The sequence below is a fragment of the Heterodontus francisci genome, chromosome 4, assembly GCF_036365525.1.
Source record: "Heterodontus francisci isolate sHetFra1 chromosome 4, sHetFra1.hap1, whole genome shotgun sequence".
NCBI classification, from domain to species: domain Eukaryota; kingdom Metazoa; phylum Chordata; class Chondrichthyes; order Heterodontiformes; family Heterodontidae; genus Heterodontus; species Heterodontus francisci.
Window position 1 is genome coordinate 55,373,872 of NC_090374.1, and position 20,491 is coordinate 55,394,362.

General features: G+C 42.8%; 1 protein-coding gene across 1 annotated transcript in view; it reads right to left on the reverse strand.

Moving 5' to 3' along the window:
* Window positions 1-8,678: 8,678 nt before the first annotated feature.
* Window positions 8,679-20,491, reverse strand: part of ptcd2 (pentatricopeptide repeat domain 2) — a 45,573-nt gene continuing 33,760 nt past the window's right edge. The window contains exons 6-10 of the mRNA XM_068029565.1: window positions 20,366-20,457; window positions 18,095-18,208; window positions 15,270-15,344; window positions 11,383-11,496; window positions 8,679-10,385 (exon numbers count right to left, since the gene is read on the reverse strand). Of these exons, the coding sequence (XP_067885666.1) occupies window positions 10,161-10,385; window positions 11,383-11,496; window positions 15,270-15,344; window positions 18,095-18,208; window positions 20,366-20,457 (620 nt within the window). The 3' untranslated portion in view covers window positions 8,679-10,160. The remainder of the gene's footprint in view (window positions 10,386-11,382; window positions 11,497-15,269; window positions 15,345-18,094; window positions 18,209-20,365; window positions 20,458-20,491) is intronic.

The following is a 20,491-nucleotide window of genomic DNA, read 5'->3' on the forward strand; positions in this document are numbered from 1 at the left end:
AAAACCGGCACCTGTAATTCCCATATAATGAAAGCAAAATACTGCGGATGCTGGAAATCTGAAACAAAAACAAGAAATGCTGGATTCACTCAGCAGGTCTGGCAGCATCTGTGGAAAGAGAAGCAGAGTTAACGTTTCGGGTCAGTGACCCTTCTTCGGAAGGGTCGGAAGGGTTCCGAAGAAGGGTCACTGACCCGAAACGTTAACTCTGCTTCTCTTTCCACAGATGCTGCCAGACCTGAATTTAGAATTTAGAACATTACAGCGCAGTACAGGCCCTTCGGCCCTCGATGTTGCGCCGACCTGTGAAACCATCTGACCTACACTATTCCATTTTCATCCATGTGTCTATCCAATGTCCACTTAAATGCCCTTAAAGTTGGCGACTCTACTACTGCTGCAGGCAGGGCGTTCCACGCCCTTACTACTCTCTGAGTAAAGAAACTACCTCTCACATCTGTCCGATATCTATCACCCCTCAACTTGAAGCTATGTCCCCTCGTGTTTGCCATCACCATCCGAGGAAAAAGACGCTCACTATCCACCCTATCTAACCCTCTGATTATCTTATATGTCTCTATTAAGTCACCTCTCCTCCTCCTTCTCTCCAACGAAAACAACCTCAAGTCCCTCAGCCTTTCCTCGTAAGACCTTCCCTCCATACCAGGCAACATCCTAGTAAATCTCCTCTGCACCCTTTCCATAGCTTCCACATCCTTCCTATAATGCGGTGACCAGAACTGCACGCAATACTCCAGGTGCGGTCTCACCAGAGTTTTGTACAGCTGCAGCATGACCTCGTGGCTCCGAAACTCGACCCCCCTACTAATAAAAGCTAACACACCATATGCCTTCTTAACAGCCCTATTAACCTGGTTAGCAACCTTCAGGGATTTATGCACCTGGACACCAAGATCTCTCTGTTCATCTACAGTACCAAGAATCCTCCCATTAGCCCAGTACTCTGCATTCCTGTTACTCCTTCCAAAGTGAATCACCTCACACTTTTCCGCATTAAACTCCATTTGCCATCTCTCAGCCCAGCTCTGCAGCCTATCTATGTCTCTCTGTACCCGACAACATCCTTCGGCACTATCCACAACTCCACCGACCTTAGTGTCATCTGCAAATTTACTAACCCACCCTTCTGCACCCTCTTCCAGGTCATTTATAAAAATGACAAACAGCAGTGGCCCCAAAACAGATCCTTGCGGTACACCACTAGTAACTAAACTCCAGGATGAACATTTGCCATCAACCACCACCCTCTGTCTTCTTTCAGCTAGCCAATTTCTGATCCAAAGCTCTAAATCACCTTCAACCCCATACTTGCGTATTTTCTGCAATAGCCTACCGTGGGGAACCTTATCAAACGCCTTACTGAAATCCATATACACCACATCCACTGCTTTACCCTCATCCACCTGTTTGGTCACCTTCTCGAAAAACTCAATAAGGTTTGTGAGGCACGACCTACCCGTCACAAAACCGTGCTGACTATCTCTAATGTACTTATTCTTTTCAAGATGATTATAAATCCTGTCTCTTATAACCTTTTCCAACATTTTACCCACAACCGAAGTAAGGCTCACAGGTCTATAATTACCAGGGCTGTCTCTACTCCCCTTCTTGAACAAGGGGACAACATTTGCAATCCTCCAGTCTTCCGGCACTATTCCTGTCGACAATGACGACATAAAGACCTGCTGAGTGAATCCAGCATTTCTTGTTTTACCTCTAATTCCCATACCAGTTATTGGGGAACCATTTAGTAGGGTGTTGGTAGACTGTGTAGGACCTTTACTGAAAATAAAAGCGAGACACCAATGTATACTCACTATCATGGATATGGCTACTTGGTTCCCAGATGCCATTCCCTTGAGAACAATTTCTGCTCAGGTAGTAGAGAAGTTAACCCAGTTCTTCACTAGATATGGATTACCAACTGAGATTCAGTCAGATCAAGGTTCCAATTTTATGTCTAAAAATTTTCAGGAAGTTATGGGCAACTTGGGTATAACACAGTTAAAGTCTTCAGCACCCACAGACACAGGGAGCTTTAGAAAGGCACCACTAGACCCTCAAAACAATGATCAGGGCATACTGTCATTGAGTCATTAAATATATTCAAGAAGGAGAGAGATATATTTCTTAATGCCAAAGGGATCAAGGGATATGGGGAGAAAGCGGGAACAGGGTACTGAATTAGACGATCAGCCATGATCTTTTTTGAACGGTGGAGCAGGCCCGAAGGGCCAAATGATCTACTCCTGCTCCTATTTTCTATGTTTTTTCTATGTTTCTATGTCATGAATATCCCTATGATTGGGATAAAGGTCTAGAATTTCTTTTATTTGCCACTAGGGATTTAACTAATGAATCTACAGGTTTTAGTCCTTTTGAGTTAGTTTATGGACAGGAGTTAAGAGGTCCTCTAAAAATAATTAAAGAAAAATCTTTGGAACAGAGGGATGAATCTTCTGTGCTAGATTATGTATTCGTGCTCCAGGAACGGCTCACGAGAGCTTGCAAAATGGCTCAGGAACACCTTAAAGCTTCCCAAACAACTATGAAAAAATGGACAGACAAGCATGCCAAGACTGGAACATTTCAACCGGGGGATGAAGTGTTAGTATTACTGCCTTTAGAGGGTGAACTGGTGAAAGCATGGTACAGTGGTCCATATAAAGCGGTCAAGAGAATTGGTAAAGTAAATTATTTGATTGACATCCCAGATTGCCGGAAAAAGACTCGGCTGTGTCACATTAATATGTTAAAACAATATTATCACCGGGAGGAGGATAAGCAAGCACAGATATGTCAGGTAGCAGGGACAGTGTGGGATGAAAGGTATTTTGAAGGTGAGGCAGAAGGAGGCCTAGACAATTCTCAAATTAAACCTCCTACTATCCAATTAGCTAATACTGAATTGCTAGGGAGATTGGCACTATGCTTTCATATTTAGATGCAGACCAATGAGAAAACCTAACAAGGCTACTCACAGTATTTATAAGAGTCTGCAGGGATAAGCCAGGATGTACAAACTGAGCCACACATGATGTGGATATAGGGGAATCCGTTCCTATAAAACAGCATCCTTACCGCTTAAGTCCAGAGAAACAGGCCCAGGAAAAGCAGAAACCCAATACCTGCTGGAGGGCCATCTAATAGAACTCAGTCAAAACAGCTGCAGTTCACCAGTGTTTTAGTGGCTAAACCTCATGGTTCAACTAGATGCTGTATAAGCTATAGAAAAGTTAATGCAGTAACAGGACTTCTACCCAATCCCTTGCTTGGAACAACTGGGGGGCTCTGTTTGGAAGGTTGCAGTTGGCTGATTTGGTGATAAACTTTGTGAAAAAATTTAAAAACCAGGATATAGGGGAATCCGTTCCTATAAAACAGCATCCTTACCGCTTAAGTCCAGAGAAACAGGCCCAGGAAAAGCAGAAACCCAATACCTGCTGGAGGGCCATCTAATAGAACTCAGTCAAAACAGCTGCAGTTCACCAGTGTTTTAGTGGCTAAACCTCATGGTTCAACTAGATGCTGTATAAGCTATAGAAAAGTTAATGCAGTAACAGGACTTCTACCCAATCCCTTGCTTGGAACAACTGGGGGGCTCTGTTTGGAAGGTTGCAGTTGGCTGATTTGGTGATAAACTTTGTGAAAAAATTTAAAAACCAGGATGTCAGATAATTTCGATGGAGTTTACTATTACAACCTTGTCACTTGAAGACTGTCCACATTGCGGGCAAAAGTAATGTTATTGCAGATGCTTTATTCAGAATCTAATTTTGTTCGTGTTATCTGAATGAACAGAGAGCACAGAGCAGAATTGTATTAACTATAAGAAAAGAGTGAATATGAGTGTGAAAATGTGTTTTAAAATTTTTTATCTTCTATTTTTCCACACTTTGTAATGAAACACATTTAAAAATGGTGTTTCAATCCTCTGAGAGTGGAAGTGTTCTGAAAGTGATTCTGTTAAGGATATTTTTTAAAGGAATTTATAGTTAAACTTAATAAATGTTGGACCAGTCTTTTTAAAAAAAGAGCTATCAAGGGGGCAGTCGAGGAACTGGATTGGCAATAATGTTACTGATTGTCACTTGATTCAAGTTAAAGCTAGAACAGAAACCCTGGTAACAGGAGCAGAGAAGAGACAAGTGTCCCTTGATTGGATAAGCCCAGTAGCAGCAGAGCGGACCTGGGATGGGCAGAAAACTCACAATCTTTTTGGTTGTGTGTCAGTGTGTGTTTTACCTTCTGGAGTGAGTGGCTAATAAAGTCAAGTCTGCTGGAGAATTCCCAAAAAAGGAGAGAAGACTACAACCCAGCTCGCATTCCAGCAATTTCATAAAAGACCTTGTGAAGTCCACTGTGTCAATTCATCTCGTTTCCTGTCTTTGAAGAAAGACTGCTAAATTACTTTTCAACGCTGCCTGAAAAGAACTGTTCTAAAAGATCTCAGTGATCTGTCTACGTGTACTCAGAAGTTAGACTGTATGCCAGTTTTGGAACAACATATCTCAGCTACTGTTTTCTTCAAAAATGAGGAAGTAATCTGCCCAAGTATTTTTTTGTCTGTAACAGAGTTCTGAATTTATAAAAAATCCCTCTTATTTTTTCGGTTAAATGGTGTATATGTATGTATAAGTGTGAAGGGACTGAGGTAAAAAGAGAACTTTAAAATTTAAATCTGTGTGTTTATGTTTTACTTCATTACTAGTTAAGACCTGTCTTATAATAAACTGATAATTTTGTTGTTGATTAAAGAAACCTGGTTAGTGTGTTCTATTCTGGGAAAAATAGAATATATGATTGACCGTATCGATAAGTGGGAAAATTTAGATTAATATGTTGTGACCTGTGGAGAAGTGGGACGAGAATAAACAGTACACTCCTCCCGCCTCGGTCGTAACACTCCTTAAACCTACCTGCCCCTCCATCTCCTTTAAGATCTTCCTTAATACTCACCTCAACCCCCCTAATATCTCCTTCTTTGACTCAGGATCTTTTTTTTTTGATTATTTTGTATAGTACTTTGGGATCAGAGGATGATACAGCAGACGGAGGCCATTCAATCCATCATGCCTGTGATGGCTCTTTGAAAGAGCTGTCCAATTTAGTCCCACACCCCAACTTTGTCCCCTGCAAATTAGTCATCTTCAAGTACAATTTCCTTTTGAAAGTTCCTATGGAATTTGCTTCCATCAATTTTTGAGGTATGCATTCTAAATCGTACCAACCGTGCATGTGAAAATGTTTCAAATTTCCCCTCTAGTTCTTTTGCCAATTATTATAAATCTATGACCTTGGGATACCAAGCCACTTGCCAGAGGAAACAGTTTCAAACTACTTCCTCTGTCAAAATCTCTCATAATTTTGAAAACCTATATCAGGTCTCTCATTAATCTTCTCTGTTCCAAAGAACAATCCCAGCTTTTCCAACCTCCTAGAGTCATTTATGGCACAGATGGAGGCTGTATGGCCCATTCAGTCCTCTGTATCCTTCCCAACGTAATGACTCAATTTCATTATTTTACACAGGATGGAAGGGAAACTGTGTCTAATGTCAGGGCCTGTTTTGGCACCTTTTTTTGAAGATGGACATCACTTTAGCCCATTTGAATCTCGAGTGTGCAATGCCTAACAAATATCCTCCTCATTCTCTTTTAACATTAAGATAAAGACTATCAAACCTAATTGACTATTTGTTTTGAGTTTTTTTAAAAAGCCTGACTGGGGCTTTCTTCTAATTGGTTACTGCTTTTCATTAGATTACTGCTTTTTGCTTGGGGCATATATGTCCATATCTTCTCTTGTGAAAGGCAGAAGTAGTAATTTTGAATATTTACCAAATGCTTGGTCAAAGAAGTAGGTTTGAAGGAGTGTCTTAAAGGAGGAAAGAAAAGAAGTGTAGGGATGGAATCCCAGAGCTTAGGGCCTTAGCAGCTGAAGGCATGGCCACTCATTGTGAAGGGATTAAAATTGTGGGTACTCGAGACCAGAATTGGAGGAGCACCGTTATCTCAAGAGGATTGTGGAGCTGGAGGTTGGAGAGATAAAGACAGGCGAGGCCATGGAGTTATATATATATTCGTATGGCTGGGGAAGCCATAGTTTGTTGTCGAAGTTAACAATTCATTCAATGGCTTCAGCTGATGCAGTGTGAATGGTCTTGATGCCACCAGGAATGGACCTCTCAGGGCAACAGCTCAATATGTGGGTGATGGTCTGACTTGGATGGCCACAGTCACAATTGGAGCTGGTCTTTGTGTTCCACTTGTGAAGCAAGTGGCTACATCTTCCCTGGCCTGTCTTCAAGCAGTTGAGGGTGGTCCAGATTTTCCGTGGGAGGGTGAAACCTGGGACTTCATCTCTTCGGTCACTTATCAGGTTGCCATTGGTGATGTTAGCAGTCAACCAGGGGGTGCACCATCGAGAGTTGAAGCTGTTGTCAGTGTGTAGGGCTAAGTGATTTCAGGTGATTGTGTAGTGTTTTTTAACTTTATTAACTATCAGCCTGTGGTGTTCTTTGAGGAGAATGTTTTCTTTGTGGACATCAGGAGGTTCAATCTGTGCTAGCACAGGAAGCCAATCAAACTGTGTTGGTCTCAACGTTCCAGAAATAATCTTCATGATTTTCCAGAAGTAGATATCTACCATGTTTGTGTGGCAGCTCCTGACAGCAACCTTCACATGGTCCTCCTGTATGATTTCCAGCTTGAAAACCTGTGAACTAATGCTGTCAAGAAGGCGAACTGAGCCCCGGTCACCGGGCTTCCAGTCCAAGCAGTAAAAACTCACTGGAAAATGGAGGGATTGGAAAACAAGGAGAAGAATTTTTAAAAACTGGGAACCAATGTAGGTCAGCGAGTACAGGGGTGTTGAGTGAACAGGACTTGGAGCGAGTTAGGACTGGGGCAGCAGAGTTTTGGAGGACCTCGAGTTTACCTAGAGTAGAATGTGGGAGGCCGGCCATGAGCGTGTTGGAATAGTCAAGTCTAGAGCTAACAAAGGCATGGATGAGGGCTTCAACAGCAGATGAGCTGAGGCAAGAGTTAGTGATGGCATGGATATGTGGTCAGACGTTCACCTTGGGTTTAAACATGATATCAAGTTTACAAATAGTCTGGTTCAGCATCTCACAGTTGTTAGGGAAAGGGATGGAGCTGGTAGCGAGGGAATGGAGTTTGTAGTGGGACTGAAGACAATGGCTTCAGTTGTCCCAATATTTAGTTGAAGGAGATTTCTGCTCATTCACTAATGGATGTTGGACAAGAAATATGGCAATCTAGAAACAGTTGAGGTATCAAGAGAGGTGGTGGTGAGGTAGAGCTGGGTGTCATCAGTGTACAAGTGGAAACTGACACTGTTTTTGGTTGATGTCCCCAAGGGACAGCACATAGATGAGAAATAGGAGGGGGTCAAGGATAAATTTTTGGGGGACACCAGAGGTAGTGCTGCAGGGAGTGGAAAAGAAGCTATTGCAGGTGGTACATTGGCAGGATTAGATTGATAAGAATGGAACCAGGTGAGTGCAGTCCCACCCAGCTGGATGACGGTGGAGATGCGTTGGAAGATGATGGTGTGGTCAACCGGGTCAAAGGCTGCAGACAGTAGAGAAAGACAATGAGGGATAGCTTACTTTTGTCACAGTCACATAGGATGTAGTTGTTATTTTGATGAGACACATTTAGGGACTGAGGGAAGGGCGAAAGCCCGATCGGAGGGATTCAAACATGGAGATCCGGGAAAGATGGCCATGGAATAAAAACAAAAAGTGCTGGAAATACTCAGCAGGTCTGGCAGCATCTGTGAAGAGAAAAGCAGAGTTAACGTTTCAGGTCTGCGACCTTTCATCAGTTCGTTAACGTTAACTCTGCTTCTCTCTCCACAGATGCCGCCAGACCTGCTGAGTATTCCCAACACTTTTTGTTTTTATTTCAGATTTCCAGCATCTGCAGTATTTTGCTTTTACTAAATAAAGATGGGCATGGATTTGGGAGGTGACAGCATGTTTAAGTATTTTGGAGTGGAAAGGGAGTTTGGAGATGGGGCGATAGTTTGCAAGGATGGAGCAGTCAAGGGTTGGTTTTTTGAGGAGAGGGATGATGATAGCAGATTTGAAGGGGAATGGACTGTACCTGAGGAGACAGAACCGTTAACAATATAAGCTAACACGGAAGCCAGGAAGGGAAGTTTGGTGGTCAGCAGTTTAGTGGGAATGGGGCTGAGGGAGCAGGAAGTGCATCTCATGAACAAGTTGAGCTCGGAGAGGTTATGAAGGGAGATAGGAGAGAAACTGGAGGAAGATGAGGGTTTAGGGCTAGGGCAGGGGGGAGCTTTAGGCGAAGTTTGGCCTGGTCAGCTAGGGAAAGGGATCGGATTGTCTCACTCTAGTGACAAAAAAAGTCCATGAGCTCCTTGCACTTGTTTGAGGTGAGGGTGGAGGAGACAGAGGAGAGGGATTTAAGAAGACAGTTTGCAGTAGAGAAAAGCAACCGGGGTTGTCCTGGAATAGTGAGCAGTTTTGGCAGATTACAGCAGGATCCAATAGTACTTAATGTGGTCTAGCCGGATCTGGCAGCGAATGGCTAAACCAGGTGATACTTGGAATGACAAATCAATGAGTGACTAATGAGAGAAAGTCGCTTAGTAGTTTACCGTAAATCTTTAATTTATTAAGTCCAGAGGTGAGTGATAATGGACATAGAAATACAAGAAAATACACTTTACAGTTCAAACGTCTGATTAGAAGACCCCTTATTGAGCCTATTGAACAATTTGTTTTAAAATAAAAACTATTGTAAAGGGGGCAGCTTAGTGTTCAAATGAAGAATATCTACAGATGCATAGTTCATCATATTCTCAGTGGATTGTTTGCATCTTTGAAAGGAACATGGGAGAGAGGAAAATGCTATTCAAATTTGAAAACATAAAAGTTAGTCAGTGTGCATTTACAGATTTTAAAGTCCAGGTTCCTTTAAAAATGCACAGTATGCATTCTACATAGGCCCATATCATGTTGTGAAGTTGACTAACCATAACAAGCCCTTCATGTGCAAAGAATACTATAATATTGTATTGCAAACTATTTACAAATACTGCAGGAAAAAGTTACTGTATGACTTGTTATGTTAACCACACAATTTAGTAAAGGACCTTTATGTATCCAAAGAAACTACTGGCAAAAAGGAACTGAGCATGTGGTAAGAAGAAATTTGACAAAATATTACAACTTATTAAGATAAGTCTTTATTCAAGGTAAAATGCGGAATATGTTTCTCTGTTCGCTAATCTTAGCAAAATGTTGGCCTGAACACAAAATGTATTTCTCTGGTTTAAGAATGGATAAAAATATACCCCATCAGCTGGTGGCAAAGAAACACCAATTACTTCTCTCAAAGCAGGGAAGAAGGATGATGCAGCAAGTTTGGTAAATTATTCAAACAGAATTCCAAACCCGATGAAAGGTGGAAAAATAGATAGTCTCCTAAAAGTAATTATTTTTTCTTTTCCCATTTCCGAATGTTAATTCTTCAGCTAAAACAGATTCAGTTTTGTTAAGGCTACAGGAAAGACAACTATGTCAGCAAGTTTTATAACTTTGCAATAATCAAACTGGTCCAGGCAGTGACCAATGAAGCTTGTATGACATTTTTGCTAAAACTGCTTCCGCAGGAATTTCTTTGTGCCTTTCGACAAGTGTATGGATTCTGATTTAAATTGAACCAGAAAGTGTGATGAAAGTGTCACGTGAAGTTAAAGTGTGATGGAATTGTTCTAAATTATTTGAAAGGTCTCTGGATGTAAACAGAAAAATGATGAGTCAGGAGCACTTCCTCCTCCTCTATCCTCCAAAGACATGCAAGAAGAGAGAGCATCCAAGTTTCATCATGTTTTCTTTTCATGTATGCCAAATGTCTGGCTTTGGTCTTGGGCCTTTCCCAACAACTCTAACAACTACAAACTTCAAAACACACTAAAACCTTTCATTTCCTATCTTCAAGAATTGCGTTGTATCTTTTTGTGTTCTTTCAGTCTGTTAGAAACAGCAAAACCAGATCTTAAAAAAACTGGATACCAATAGTTTGTGAAAGATGTCCAGATGCAGCTGTTCTACACAATCCAATGTGCACAGTCCAGTTGATTTACTCAGAAAGTAAGGCTGACCGCAGAGGTTTGAAGGTCCGTCGGCTAACTTTCCTTGTATCTAGCAGAGGGTTAAAGGGTTTCTTTCCATTTGGTGTGTGGCAAAGCATGTCATTGAGACTCAGTGCTGTGATTTGTCCAGATTTTTGCAGTGTTTCACACACATCCCCAAACTGGCTTTGAAGCTCCGGGTTGTTGTCCAAGGTTTCTCGTACGACAGCCAGCTTGATGATAAATGGATCAAAGTTAATTCAGGCTTGTGATAAACGTGCTATCAAATCACATGTTTTCTTAATTTATTTATGTTACAAGTGCAAATAGTATGCGGATTCAAAATGAAAACAAATCAAATGAAATAGACATTTTGTGTCTATTTATATATATAAATATACAAATTAATAGCATCAGTCAGTAGCAAGATAGTTAACATAACTCAGTGGACTAGACAATCTTCAGTCACAATACTTTTACTTCAAGGCACAAAGGGGAGAAAAGTGTAGAAGTAAGTCCTGGTAGATCAGGTCATTCACCCTGAAGAGTACCTGCATAATCTCCCAAGTCTTGCACCACAGGAGGTGCATAATAATATATGAACCGTTAGAACAAGTGGTGTATCCTTTCCTACAGATACAGTGAAGAGCTCAGCTGATGCTCAGTTAAGTAACTGTCAAGTGCTGTACCAGACCATTCAGAGCAGGAAGATTGCAGATTTGATCCTGGCTTTGCACGATCAAAGTCTAGGTAGCAGTACTGTACAACAGCTGACTTCAGTGCTTCTAGGGAAGATCTGAGTAAAATAAAATGAGCCAAGATTCCACTCATGATTGCTATTCTCAGGAATGCACAGTTAAATTTCATGTAAGTGGAGATCAGGTAAGGATAGAATTGGGTGCAACTATTAGACTCCCCCACAGTCAAATGCCCTGCTGTCACTCGCCACTGAGGCACATACAAGACTGGCTTCATCTTATAAAGAAAAGTTAATTCTTCGGGACATGGCAAAGCCGGCATTTATTGCCCCTCCCTAGTTGTCATGGAGAAGGTGATGGGTGGGCCTCCTTCTTGAACCACTGCAGTCCACGTGAGGGTATTCCCCCAATCCTGCTAGATGGGGGAGGGGGGGGGGTTCCAGGATTTTAACCCAGTGACAATGAAGGAACAGGCAAATTACTTGACAGTTCAGGCAGGCAGGGCATTAGGTTTCCCTATTTACATACTTACCACTTCTTGTGAAAAATCCACCTTCTTCACAAACTTTGGGACATTGTTTACCACTGCTTTTTCCAACAAGGAGAGTAGATTATGTTGTGATCCTGACAGAGCCAGTACTAAGACCTGAACAAAAAAATTGCAGTTTACAGTTGATATAGCCATTAAAAACTAAATACAACCTCAGTTGCTGGTGAAAGTATATATAAATATCCATCACTTTAAAGACCTTGATCAGGTCATCCATCAACTTTCTGAACTCATGGGAATAAAAAAACAATTCTATGCAATCTGCCATTTCATTTAACCCTTTCAGCCCCTGTATCATTCTGCTGAATCTGCACTGTACTCTCTCCAATGTCAAAATATCCTTCCTGAGGTGCAGTGGTCAAAACTGAACGGCGTACTTTAAGATGGGGTTTGACCAAGTCTCCCTATAGCTAAATAAGAACATAAGAAATAGGAGCTGGCATAGGCCATTTGGCCCTTTGAGCCCACAACAAGATCATGACTGGATCTTCTACCTTAACTCCACCTTCCAGCACTGTCCCCATATCCCTTAACACTCAAAAATCTATGGAAGCCTGACTGGAATATACTCAAGGCCTGAGCATCCACAGCTCTCTGGGATAGAGAATTCCAAAGAAGAAGTAAAAAAATGTCTCCTAATTTCAGTCCTAAATGGCTGACCCCTTATTCTGAGACTGTGCCTCCGTGTTTTAGATTCCCCAGGGGAAATATTTTCTTAACCTCTGCCCTGTCATGTCCCTTAAGAATTCTGTATGTTTCAATTAGATCACCTTTCATTCTTCTTCACTCCAGGGAATAAAGGCCTGGTCTACTCAATCTCTCCTCATAAGACAATCCCTTCATCCCAACCTTCACTGCACTCCCTCCCTCTCAGGCAATTATGTCCTTCCTTAGGTAAGGACCAAAACTGCACACAGTACTCCAAGTGTGAACTCATCACTGCCCTGTATAATTGTAGTAAGACTTCTTTATTCTTATACTCCAATCCCTTTGCAACAAAAGCTAACATATCATTTGCTTTCCTAATTGCTTGTTGTACCTGCATATTAACTTTTTGTGGATTCATGTACAAGGCCACCCAGGGAGGTCCTTCTGAAAGCAAACATTTCCCAGTCTCTCACCATGCAAAAAATATTCACCCAACCTGTCTATAGCCCTCTGCAGACTCTTTGCATCCACCTCAAACTGAAGCATTGCTTCCTCACTTTTGTATCCCAAACTCCTTTAGATAAAGGTCAACATTCCAATATATATTTTGATCTTTTTTTCTACATGTCCATTAGTGTTTAGGTATTTGTGTACATGCATTAGAATTGGAGTGGATTGGGCGGTGGGTGATTTAGATAGGTAGTTTATTGGGTCTGGGGGCAACAGTCCTGCTCCTACTGACCCACAAGCAGTGTTGTAAATGCACTTACCTTATGGATCCAGCCCTTCTCATCTCCTTTTACTTGCCCGGTTTTCCTGAGGCCCAGGAAACCTGGCCAGCATGGGTTAAAAATAGAAACACTGTAAAAACGAAGGCTGCATTTGCTGACAATGCCACCACTAGGTGCCAGGACTGGTTGGCGCATGCGCAGATGACGTCATCGGGGTAACGCAGGCAGATGGTGGGGGGATCCGGGCCGGAGAGAGCAAGGGTGGGGGAGAGGGGATCTGGAGAGCGGGTGCGGGGAGAGCGCGGGGAGGGGTCAGTCTGTGACATCAGGCAGCTGCCAGGATTAAAGATGGCGCTGCTCAAATAATCACACGATGGCAACCTAAACACATGGCAGCACACAATGGCCGGAGGGAGCGAGTGGACCGGGGGCTGTGAGCGAGCAGATGGGGGGCGGGGGTCGGGAGCGGAGGGGGGGAAAAAGGAGGAGAATGCACCCGCCACCAGCAAGGTTTACGGCCGCGCTCTCCCCGCACCGGCTCTCCAGATCCCCTCTCCCCCACCCTTGCTCTCTCCGGCCCGGATCCCCCCACCATCTGCCTGCGTTACCCCGATGACGTCATCTGCGCATGCGCCAACCAGTCCTGGCACTGTGGAACGCAGCGCATGCGCACAGGTTAGGAAGCAATCTGAGCATGTGCGCAGATTGGCGCAGTCGGAAGACGTAAGCTGCTGGATGCGTTGTCAGTAATCACTTTGAAAAATTAATGCACGCCGTCTCCTTAAAAGGTTTCAATGACCAACCCGTCTGTACAAGCAGATTGGTTCCCAACCTTCGTCCTGCCTCTGTTAAACTGGGAGTGGGTGGGGTCGAGGTAGGTTGGGTACCTGTTTTAGATTTTTCACTTTTTAACCACCCACCCATTTCTGGGCATTAACATAATTTCTGGAGTGACTGCCATTTCCTTAGTGTCTATTGTAGTCTTGTCTGCATCTGTCTTTAATATGCTGCCATTTCATTTTTATCATTATCTAGTGAACCTTCGTTGTACCACCTCCGTCGCAAGCATATCCTTGTTTAGATAAGAAGACCAAAAGTGTACACAGTATTCCAGGTGTGGTCTTCCAAAGCCCTGTACAATTACAGCAAGACTTCCTCACTGTTACTTCAACCCCCTTATAAAAAAGTAAACATACCATTTGCCTTCCTAATTTCTTGCTGCACCTGCATGCTAACTTTCTGCGCTTTTTATACAAGGTCACCCAGATCTCTCTGCATACCAGCATTTAAAAGTTTGTCATCATTTAAAAAATATTCTTTCTATTCTTCCTATCAAAGTGAATAACTCATATATAACTTATACTACATCTGCGACCTTGTTGCCCATTCACTTAACCTGTCCATATCCCTTTGCAGCCTCTTTGTGTTCTCCTCACAGCTTATATTCTCACCTAGCTTTGTATTGTCAGCAAACCTGGATTCATTTAAGTCATTCACCTTCATCCAAGTCATTAGAAATAGAAAAGGAAGAATGTGCAGGGTTACGGGGAGAATGCGGGGGAATGGAACTGAGAGAATTGCTCTTTCGGAGAGCAAGTGCGGACACAATGGGCTGAATGGCCTCCTTCTGCACTGTAACGATTCTGCGATTAATATGATTGTATATAGCTGAAGCCCCAGCACTGATCCTTGTGGCACTCCACTAGTTACAGTCTGCCAACTTGAAAAATTTCTCATTTATCCCTACTCTGTACTTCCTGTCTGTTAACCAATCCTCTATCCATGCTAATAAATTACCCCTAACTCCATGAGCCCTTAACTTGTGTAATAATCATGCCTAACTGGTAGTCAGGTTTCTGTAATGGCTACTAATTCATACCCTTTTTGCTGAATTTGTACTTCTTAATTCATTTGTTTCATTTCATATGCTATGTTCATTTGTGTACTGAGCTTTTATTTGGATATCTGATCCTGCCCGCCCATGTGTTCTGCTGGCCTTTTCATCCCCAGTTTATTTTTAACTTTGTGTGTATTGAGACCATCCGTACCAAAGTCACACAATCCATGCTCCACATGGCACAGTAACTGAGCGCACTGTCCTCTCATTTTAAACTCACTTTGCTGTGATGAAAAACCTGCTTTCTTGGCTCCGTGGGACTGAAATGAAATTACTTGAAGATGGATAGGTGCCTTTTCAGTTTGTCTGAACTTCTTTTTGTTCCCTATGTCAAATTAGCCTGTTAAAGTGTTTCCACACTTTGGTGGTTTGTAAATATATCACTGCTGCTGAGTTCGACCATTAAAAGATAGAAAATGTGACACAGGGGAGGTCATCAGAAGCACAGACTGTGACCACTTTTCTGGTGATTTTCACAAATTACTTCTCCCTGCTTTAGTTTTTCCAACATGATCTTATAGCATTTTTTGGTTGGATAGTGAAAGGTGCTAAATGATCCAAATTCGTTAGTTAATAGCGATGGAGATACTTACATGAAGATTAAGACAAATTTTGCTGTCTGTGTGCATAATATGTGAATAAATAGACCGAGCTTTTTCTACATCATTCTGAAAAATGAGAGATTTTTTAAAAATTAGTTTTTCCATAAACAAAGAATTAAGAAATGGCATCCCATGAAGTTTCAAATGCTTCAAGTTCATCCACTGTTACTGAAGAACATTAACATGCTGTTTGTCCCCCCCCCACCCCCAAAAATGACCATTAAAATTAAAAACAGGCATTATAGCATAACAAAAGAAAAATAAATTACTCAAAAGACAGCATGTTATAGTACTAATGGGTGAATATTTAAATTCATAATTTAAATACATCTCTGGCACTGTCTTGCACTACTTAAATACTGAGATTAAAGAAGCTATTTTCCATTGGAATATTGCGATACTATATACCAAACTCAGCATAACAGGATAAATTTGGCTCCTTGCTTTAAACATATTATACAACTTACAATCTTAGAAATTGTGGAAATGGCCTTGACAGAGTCGCTGGATGAAAGACCTTGGCCGGAATTTTATGCCACCCCACCCCAGCGAGCCAGATGGTGACGGTGGGGTGGTGTAAAATTGAGCCGGAGGCTTCGGGAGGCCTTCCCGACCTGCTCCTGCCTCCAGCCAACTTTACAGAGGTCGGGGGTGGAGGTGGAGGCGAGAAACAGTCCGCCCGCCCCAGGCCAATCAGGGCCCTTAAGTGGCTACTTAAGGGCCTTCGCCTGCCTCCACAGGTATTTTACCCGTGGCAAGAGGGCGTGCTGGGGACGTGAAAGGCTGCCCAGTGAGAGCTGCCGGCCTTTCTGTGCCCTGGGGGGTGCCCGATTGAGGGCCGCCCCTGCCTCCCAACCCACCCCCGGGACCCAAGATGCAACTCCCCCCACCCCCTCCCAAATGAACACCCTTGCCTCACCGGGGCACGACTGATTACCCTGGTGAGGCATCCAAAACCTACTTTGGATCCCAGCTCCGTGGCATCCTCCTTGGTCGATTGGGCTGCAGTCCCGGCAGTGGTCACCGCTCCTGGTGGAAGTCCCGCCTAGGGACAATTAAAGCCCGGGGACCTGTAAAATGCGAGACGGATCCCCAGGCTAGGCGGAAGCAGGTTCGCCACCGACTTTTACATTGGTGGTGACCTCCCGTCCACCTAAGGTAAAATTCCGGCCCTTGTGTCACAGAAAATACATTTGAATGCCCACAACCCCCGCACTGGATATGCTGTATTAAAGATTTTTTCATTTCTTTCTCATCCCCTCCCCACTGGTGGAATTCTATAATACCATGCTACCACAAATTGGGTGGGGCGGGGAAAGGGTGAGGAGGAGATGAGATTCATTTCAATTCTTTTAAAAAATTATGTTATTCATTCATTCATGGGATGTGGATAACGCTGGCAAGGCCAGCATTTATTGCCATCCCTAGTTGCCTCTGAGAAGATGGTGAAGAGCCACCTTCTTAAATCAATGCAGTCCATGTGGTGAAAATACACCCACAGCTCGACACCATCCAGGACAAAGCAGAATGCTTGATCGGCACCCCATCCATGACAAATGTTCACTCCCTCCACTACCGGCGCACAGAGGCAGCAGTGTGCACCATCTACATGATGCACTGCAGCGATGGTGATGGTGTCGAGCTTCTTGAGACTTGTTGGAGCTGCACTCATCCAGGCAGGTGGAGAGTAATCCATCACACTCCTGACTTGTGGCTTGCAGGTGATGGAAAGGCTTTGGGAAGACAGGAGGTGAGTCATTTGCCACAGAATACCCACCTCTGACCTGCTCTTGTAGCCTACTGAACAGCACTGTGGGTGTATTTTCACCACATGGACAGCATTGATTTAAGAAGGTGGCTCTCCACCATCTTCTCAGAGGCAATTAAAGCCCGGGGACCCGTAAAATGCGAGACGGATCCCCAGGCTAGGCGGAAGCGGGTTCCAGGATTTTGACTCAGTGATGGTAAAGGAACAGTGATATATTTCCAAATCAAGACTGAGAGAGACTTAGAGGGATAACTTGGACGTAGTCGCAGATTTGGGAGGTGCTGAAGAAGCCTTGGTGAGTCGCTGCAGTGTATCTTGTAGATGGTGCACACTGCTGCCACTGTGCGCCGGTTGTGGAGGGAGTGAACGTTTAAGGTCGTGGATGGGGTGCTGATCAAGCATTCTGCTTTGTCCTGGATGGTGTCGAGCTTCTGGAGACTTGTTGGAGCTGCACCCATCCAGGCAAGTGGGGAGTATTCTGTCACACTCCTGACTTGTGGCTTGTACGTGATGGAAAGGCTTTGGGAAGACAGGAGGTGAGTCACTTGCCACAGAATACCCCACCTCTGACCTGCTCTTGTAGCCACTGTATTTAGGTGGCTGCTCTCAATAAGCTTCTGGTCAATGGTGACCCCCAAGATGTTGATAGTGGGGAATTTGGTGATGGTAACACCATTGAATGTCAAGAGAAGGTGCTTAGTCTCTTTCTTGTTGGGATCTGCTGCATTGCTGCAAGTGTTTTAGATTACACAATGTGGCGTCGAGGTTTATTTAGCAACACTGTAAAATAAGCAGAATTCCACTGAAAAAGCTGCAGGACTATTTTAAAATGGTTACGAAAAGAAAGTTAAATCACAATGAAAGCAGCTAAGTTTTTAATATGGAAAATAACGGAACTATAAATTACTGTTTTAATAAGTGTATCCTCTAGATAAGACTGTGGAAAACAGAACCACATCAAAGAAGAAAAACTTGCTGTATGATTAATTATTACACTATTAGGGTCAGCAGCAACTTGCATACTGCTAGACTGGGTAGAAAACCATACCTGCTTGATTGCAAGTGCTACTGCAAAGCAGAATGCATGCCGGGGAATGAAATCTCCTCTTGTCAATGATTCTTCCAACAGCATGATGCAGATCCTGTATGCCTCATCAGTATTCTGTGGGAAGATCATTCAGATGTTTTACCAGGAAACAAACCTGGAGTTCAGAGAATGCAGTCCTACCCCAGTGAGCAAAGCCACGGACCCTCCTCACTTAACCAGGATAGCAGGACAAGTCAGCTAAGACCACAAAAATTTATACGTTACAGGTTAACCCTTGACTAGACTGCAAGACAAAGTGGCGAATAACTTACTGTGAACTTAAAAAATATAGATAATAGAATGTGGCTGTGTTCCAGATATAAACATCATTAACTCGAGTGATGCTATTTGTCACAATTTTGTGGATGATTAGCAACATGTCTTAACTCTTCAATTTCTAAGAAGCTGGTCTCCAACACAGGGCAGGCCTTCTGGTTAAGTCCACATGGTCTGTGTGGGTTTGGACTCTGTGTCCAAAATAGGCTTTTTACTTCTTGCAGCCTGCCAAACAAGTACTACTAATATTCCCATCACTGGGTGAACGTGGACTTTAATAAATAAAACATGTTTTCCATCTTCAAGGTGTCGAAGTACACACTTGTAACTGAAGAGAGTTCGCAACCTTTGGAAAACAGAGGTATGTGGACAAACATACATTCAATCATTCCAGAAAGAATTAGTGATTGGGTCATCTCATGATGAAATAACACACCGTATTCCTGCCCATTTACCAATTCTGTTTATATCTGCCTGCAGTGTCTCACTAGAACAGAGAAGATTAAGGGGTGACCTGTGGGAGGTCTTCAAATAGTGATAAATGGTTTCCACTTGTCAGTGAGCAGTCGTAAATTTAAAATGATCACAAAAAGAATTAAAGGGAAGTTAGAAAAGCTTTGCATGCACAGACGCTGGGAGAATGTGGAATTATCTGCCACAGATAATTCTGGAAACAGAATCCATGAATTCTTTTAAAAGGGTATTAGATGGCTGCATGAAGCGGCCTGTTAAAGGGTATGGGAAGATAGCAGAAGAATAGAAGTAAACTGTGAGGAGAAAATACTGGCGCAGCCTTTTCATTTTCTGTCCGTTTTTGTGTTCTAACATTCTACAATTTTAAGAAATCGCTCCTTTAATTGATGCACTGGATTAAAACTCATGGCAACAAATTATAAATTTATTCAATGATGTGTTGAAGATGGTACATTCCAGCTATCAAAACGCATACCATTGGCCTTCATCTCTTTACTCAATTAACACACAGTATATACCTTTTAATGAAATGTTCAGTTAAAAATTGTATTTACTCAGGTACAGATGCATTCTCTTTAGACGCTCTAAGCAGAAAATAGTTTACAGGTAGAGCACAGACTGGGGCGGCACAGTGGCGCAGTGGTTAGCACCGCAGCCTCACAGCTCCAGCGACATGGGTTCGATTCTGGGTACTGCCTGTGCGGAGTTTGCAAGTTCTCCCTGTGACCGCGTGGGTTTCCGCCGGGTGCTCCGGTTTCCTCCCACAGCCAAAGACTTGCAGGTTGATAGGTAAATTGGCCATTGTAAATTGCCCCTAGTATGGGAAGGTGGGGATGTGGTAGGAATACAGGATTAATGTAGGATTAGTATAAATGGGTGGTTGATGGTTGGCACAAACTCGGTGGGCCGAAGGGCCTGTTTCAGTGCTGTATCTCTAAATAAAATATAGATTTGTAGTTGAGATTCTTTGTAGCAGATCTAAATGTTTCCAGCAGAGCAACAGAAAGAGTTCTTTCCATATAAGTGCCCAAAACTCTTTCTAACTGCTCATCAGGTGTTTTTCCCCCTTTTCTCTCCCCATCCTAATATTTTTCCTTGTATGCCTACAAGAAAGTGTCTATTACGAGGGTGCAATTCCACAGTTGCCAAGTGGCCCTCTGCTATTTGCAGGCTGCTTAGAGGAAACCAAGGTGAATAAATGAGCGAGCATTGTTTAATGGTACCTTTCCCACATATGGTAAGGACATCGAACAGGCTTCAGTTATTGCTTGATTTGCTTTTACACAAGCTGTGCAGGAGAATGCCTTCTGCTTATTAATCAAGCTCTCTGTATTCAGATTCTTTAGGAGTTGGGTTTTTCTTTTACATTGCCCCTATCTGGAGCTCCCGTTGGCAAAGACCATGGCATAAATCTATTTGTTAGCATAAGTGGAGAAATGTCAAATGTATTTAAAATGCTTGACATGCTTAAGAATTACTTACCAGTTTGTAACAGACAGCAAATGCTAGTGTATAAGTGTCTTTACTAAATTTTATTCCTTGATTTTTCATTTCCAGAAGGACTCCCAAAGCACCTAATCAAATAACATTAACATTGAATAATTACAG